At 38.0% G+C, this 6,018-nt stretch overlaps 1 protein-coding gene across 6 annotated transcripts; it reads left to right on the forward strand.

Annotated features, from left to right (window-relative positions):
• The first annotated feature begins 268 nt into the window (after nt 1–268).
• On the forward strand, nt 269–3,052 carry LOC140010190 (uncharacterized). 6 transcript variants are annotated; one of them, XM_072056700.1, is made up of 7 exons: nt 269–671; nt 775–867; nt 1,311–1,435; nt 1,678–1,775; nt 2,186–2,469; nt 2,596–2,661; nt 3,034–3,052. In XM_072056700.1, the coding sequence occupies exons 1-4, from the start codon at nt 291–293 to the stop codon at nt 1,757–1,759; spliced, it is 681 nt and encodes a 226-aa protein (XP_071912801.1). In that variant the 5' UTR covers nt 269–290; the 3' UTR covers nt 1,760–1,775; nt 2,186–2,469; nt 2,596–2,661; nt 3,034–3,052. The 6 variants fall into 6 exon arrangements, with proteins under 6 accessions (XP_071912801.1, XP_071912799.1, XP_071912800.1 ...); XM_072056698.1 differs by lacking the exon at nt 3,034–3,052 and having other exon boundaries at nt 2,596–2,676; XM_072056699.1 differs by lacking the exon at nt 3,034–3,052 and having other exon boundaries at nt 1,678–1,772; nt 2,596–2,676.
• Nucleotides 3,053–6,018: the final 2,966 nt, after the last annotated feature.

The raw sequence follows: 6,018 nt of genomic DNA on the forward strand, positions 1-6,018 counted from the left end.
ACTTCACGTAAGTTTAAAATGATCCAAGCATACAATCCAACCCTTCATGATAAATCAAAAACATCTAAATCATAAAATGAGAGGTTAAGTTCTTTGATCTTCCTTTTCCTCCTTGACTTCAGAAAGTGACTTTTGCCTTCTTTCTTGAACCCTATAAAAACAAACATACTTTAAAACATAGAAAAAACAAAAAAGCACACTAAAATAAGGTAAATTAACATAAAACATTAGATTGTCTCCCAGTAAGCACTCCTTTATCAACATAAGTAGATAAAGAGCGAAGAGCTCTGATGACCTGGATGGTTTTCGTCGTCCTCTCGCGTGCGGCGCATGTGATTGAGAGCGTTATGTTGTTCGCGCATAGCGCTTCAGTTTCCGATCTGGTCTCCCATGTGCCCGTGTTTCCTTGTTTCTGTACGTCTGCTGCATTTGCTTTCTTCCCACTACCTTCTCTCTCTCCCTTTTTTGGACAACGTTGCTCTGTCACTTGCCCAGACATATCCTCCACTTGCATCTTGTCTATTTACTTTAGGGTTAGATATACAGAACAACAAATGCTTCTCCGCCGCTTCTCCTCTCCGCCCCATTCCTCACCAAAATTATACGATCCGCCGCTTCTCCTCTCCGCCCCTTTCCTCACCAAAATTATACGACCAAAATCTTCAGCAGCGGTGAGCCTCCTTGCTCTTAGCTTCTTTTCCTTTTTTTTTTTTCAATTTGTAACTTCCTTATTTTTTGTCGATTTGTAGCTTCCTTATTTTTGTCAGTTTGCAGCTTCGTTGGGTGATGGCGATTGGAGAAGCTGGTATTGAAATTCTCCGGAGTGTGTTGTGGGCATCATTTCTAGCTCAAAGTTTGAGATTTTTGGTAGGCATTTGCATAGCTTTTGGGTTAGAAAATCTTTTGTTTTATCCCATTTACTTCTCTTGGTCAATTTCACTGATCTTCAGGTGGCTTATGGGTTTTTTTTAAGGATTCGTTGTTTCCGTCGAGTGTGCGCTGATGTTTTGAGCCTTTGGTTTTTGTTTCCCCAATCTGTGTTTTTTCTTGTTCCCTTTTTTTCTTTATTTCGTTTCTTCTTTTCAGCTGTGAAGATGGAGATACTGATTTTATTGCCTTTCGCTTTTATGTTTTGTTACTAAATCTGGGTTTTTGGTTGTTCCTTTTTTTTTTCCTTTAGAGTCTTCGATTTTTGGCTCACTAATAAACATGCCGCAGCTTTCCTCTTCTTCTTCTTCCCCGTACTGCACTATTTTTTACAGACTCTTGTAGATCGATAGCTGATTGTGATTTGGGCGTGAAATGTGCAGGTTAAGGAGGGAAAAGGTAAGAAGAATCAGCAGCGATGGCGGTGCCTTTGCTTTCGAAGAAGACAACGAAGAAAAGGGTTAACAAGTTCAAGCAACCCCAGAGTGACCGAAAAATTTCCATCAAGGTATATCACCCTGATTCACTTGAAAAAAATTGTCCTTTTTAGTTTTTTTAATATTTTAGGAAATGCGCTATATATAAGGCATTTGCAAATTGATCTTTATTTTCGTGTTCTGTTTGCGAAATAGGAAAATGATTGTGAAAGCTTTAAAGAAAATGATCAGAAATGTAAAGGAACTAACTTGGAATCTTTGATTAGGTTTAGATTTTGTTTTGTGTTTTATGATTTTCTCATGACTATAACAGCTCTTGGAATCGTCTTGCAAAAGTAGAATTGCTGTTCATGGGATTGACTATGAAGGCCATGCAAAGTTATTGGTTTTGTTAAAGCTTCAAAACCTGTGGTATTGTTGTTCCTTTGAATTTTGAGTAATTATGGGCTTAAATTTTATAGCACTGGTTTTTCATGGCTCTATTTGAAAGCCACTTAAAACCCATTAAAGATGTCTGCTTTGCAGAACGTTGTTCATGGGATTAGTATACATTTGAAGTATTTATCAGGATATGAAAGAATTCATTTCTCTTTTGTATGAGGTGTGCTTGATTTTTTTAACTCCGTATATTTGTTGCTGCCTATTCACTGAAAAAAGGAAATAGATGGTACCTTAGTTGTTCTAAGTATGTCTTCAGCTATGGTGAATTAAATGCTATAGGTTTTCTTCTGTGACTTTTCCTTTCCTTTGTTTTTTCTTTGTTATATGTTCTCTTGCATACTGTACTTTGCTGATGTTGTTCTTGGCATTTTATGATTTAGGTTATTTTACTGATTTTTCATCCTGGCCTTGTGCATTCGTCTTCGGAATCTACGGTGGAGTACAAAACATGAATGCCCATAGAAGCTACGAGTGTAGTTATTAGCATTATTAAAGGTAATGGATTTGGAGTTTGGAGTAGTTGAGGAGAGATTGAAGACTTTTTTTGGGTTAGCTGCAGACAGAATTTGGAATCCTCGATAGAATTGTCCAAATTCTCGATAGAATTGTCTACAAAAATAAGAATCAGCATCGAATGTGCTCTTATTTTCAGTACCTGCTTAAGGTTGGTTTTTTTTTTTGGCCTAAAGTTTCAGTTTTTACGTGCTCAGTGAAAAGCACTAACCTGTATGCCTTCAAGCATTTGCTTATTGGGTTTGTTGGTTTAAAATTAATTGTGATTTTGTGACAGGTTAGACGGGATTTGAGGCTTCTGCAATCGGCAAAGTTGGAGGAAATCTTGAATTCCTGCTTTCTGGTAATCCATGGCAAAGGGCCTAAACAAAAACTGTAGCTTTTGGAAAGGTATAAACATAAAGAAGGGCATATTTTCCAACATTGTTGTTTACCATATGCATTGATTAGTGATTCATGCATTTTTTTTTGGAGGAAATAGCAACATTTCATTGAGGTTTCATCAGTAGATCGCAAAGCCATAAATTCTTAAAGTTTTCTTAGTAATTTGATGGGGAGGCTTCGAAAAGTTAAATTGGAAGTTGAAAGTTAATATCCAAGAAAAATTGATTAAATGACCAGTCTGTGAATGTAATGTACAATTAGTAATGATTAGACTCTTACTTTATGTCAAATTGCACATACCAAAACTTTTGGCCTTCCATTTGGGTTTCAGTCTGAAGCGGAGAAGGTGTGATGGTGGCATGTAACAGCCCCACTTTCCCCTAAGGTGAACCAAAGAAGTTAGCGGACTGCCTGCCCAGCTCTCGCCAGGACTACGGATCGGTTTACATCGATCTATTACGTTCCGGAGCATACCGAAGCACGCAAACAAGTCAAAATCGCAAAATAAAAAAACGAAAAAATCAAAGCCGAAGATGAACAGTAACGGACACGTCAGAATCCGGCCGGAATCTGGCCGAATTTTCGGCCGGATTCTCGGCCGGATACAAGGCTGAGAGCAATCCAAAATTTTTCCAAAATCCTTCCCAATCCGGCCGGCAATCCGGCCAGTTTCTTGCCGGATTCCTGGCCGGATTCGGTCCTGTTCATTCCCGCCAAATTTTTTCCTTCTCCGTTTGAAATGCGTCTAGATCCGAAATCCATCCAATCATCAGCCAAACATATATATACATTGAAATTCAACTTTTACAACCATAGTGTCATGCCAAAAACCATCTATCATGAATATACATACTCGGTTGGCCAATCAAAGAAAATGAACCCAATACACAATAGAGTTTCATTCGATAAGCTAAACAAAAGCCATTTACACTAGCTCAACTTGGCAATCGACTATCCAAATCAGTCCCAAAAGTAATTATATCCCTGTAAGGAAAACAAATGGAACGGGATGAGCTAAAGCCCAGTGAGTTACTACCACATAAGCAACTAAGAGCATATAGCATAACCTTTCATTTCAAGTACACAATTAAGGAATGAAACACATCGATAAAAGGATACGGACGGCTCTCAAGAGCCCATTTCCACGCTTCCATTCTTGATCCAACCTCATTGACCCTCCGTCAATGTTGAAGAGTAACCAACCGTAGACTCCTCTTCTCTCCCATTCCTTCCACCAAACATCCCCCTACCGGGCCCGCACTCCAAACACTTGCACTGTGGTATTACTCGAGTATACCGGAATCAAGAGTCTCTCATACTACAAGATTCCTTATAACTTTACCCAAGGCTCATTAATTGTCACGACCAAACCCTTGTCGGCTCGATTCAATCAACTACCAATGGGGTTGAGCTCAATGATAACATTTGTAGTCGTTGGATACTTGTCCAATCGATACTAAGTCATGTATTTCATTTCATATAACAGTCCATATAACTTTCCAATAACTTTTCAATAACATATGAAACAATAAGTGAGAGTGATAAAGTACACTCTCACATCAATCCATTAACATACAACATCTCGAGTTCAAATATCAAAGCCATATAATAGCACACAAGTGAGTAGTACACTCACCAATCAATTAAGTGCTATTTCATGCACTTCCGTCAGGAGAATGTCGTGAACCACCGTCACGCCCTAGAACACGTAAACAAATGCAATGAGACTCGATAGCGAGTCACAAAACAATGCCAATCACAACCCCAATAGGGTTTTGCAAACATATATAAACATCATAGGAAACCAGAAATTAGGAAAAAGGCTTTAACTTAGGCCTTGATAAGAAAACCGGTTTTGACGTCATAATGCGGTAATGGCACAACTCTCACTACAATTATCGGATGGGGCTGTAAGACCCACCGTTTCGAAGCTATGGAACAGGGCTACAATAATGTAGAAGACCACTCAATCCAGTTCCTAGCTTAACTAGGTCGAAAATGCCAAATACTAACCCAGAATTCCTAAAACAGGTTCACAAAACACAAAAAACTGTAATCGGTATATCTCAGTCCATACAAGTCCAAATGCCGAAATTCCAAAGGCATAAGTTAGCTAAGTCATCCAACTACATTTCATCAGAAGACACCAACTTCAAAATCCAAACCAATTCCAGTCAAAATGGCCAATTACTATCGCAGTTTTCGCATTCTGATCAAAGCAGAACAGCTACAGTAAAAACGGCATAACTCACTCTACACTCATCCAAATGACCTGAAATTTTGCAGGCATCCCAATCACATCAATACCTAAAACTTTCATGTTTTGAGCAAAGTCAAATTCGGCCTCTAACCCTATGATCCAAAACCGGACAGAATTGGGGATTTAAGAACCCTAACTTTTCAAATTTCACACCAAATCCAAAATTGATTGTATTTCACCACAATTCACACTCACTAGAGTCATTTCCAACCATTACAATTCATCATACAAGCCCCCAACATCAAGATCATATTAAACCAGAAAAATTCCCAATAAAATAAAAACTCCACCAAAACTCTTCAAATCAAGAAACAAATCATATATTTCAACACTCATGCCACCATTAAGCACAAAATAACCATCATTAGGTGTAGTAGAAAGGTTGAAGCATCACTCACCTAACAACAAGAGAGAGGAAGATGATGGACACCTTAGCTCTTCCAAACAAATCCACAAAACAACTCACAATCACCACTTGAAGATGTTTTATGGAGCAAAATCAAGGTTGGATGGTTGGTTTGATGATTTGGAACAAGATTGAAGTGTTTCTTCTTTGTACTTGGAGCAAGAGAGAGAGAAAGAGAGAGAGGAGAGAGCCGGCCATATGAGGAGAAGAAAATGGTGATTTTTGGTGAATTTTGGATATTTAATCCTTTGGTCAAAAAAGTCAAAATTGTGAATAGTGTTTCTTAAAAGTTCAACCAATGAAAAGGTGACATGTGTCACTCTATTAAATGCATCCTTATCATTCTTTTCTCTCTCACATCAATCACTTCACACACCCTACTTATCTCTTAATACCCGATAAACTTTTAACAGTATCCGAAACTTAACCTTATTGGCCGAATTTTCCGAACTTATCGCACTAGTGGGTCCCACATCCAATATATATTCTTAATTTTCTAAAAATTCACCAATGCTAGAAAAATCATCTTAAAACTATAATTGCTCATAAAATCCATTAAGAAAATATTTCTAAGCCAGAAAATGCAGAAAATATGCTATTAAGGGGAAATAAACCCTAGGAATATAATTAGGGTTTTACGGGTTCTCACA

This window comes from Coffea arabica, chromosome 7c, assembly GCF_036785885.1.
Source record: "Coffea arabica cultivar ET-39 chromosome 7c, Coffea Arabica ET-39 HiFi, whole genome shotgun sequence".
Lineage (NCBI taxonomy): Eukaryota > Viridiplantae > Streptophyta > Magnoliopsida > Gentianales > Rubiaceae > Coffea > Coffea arabica.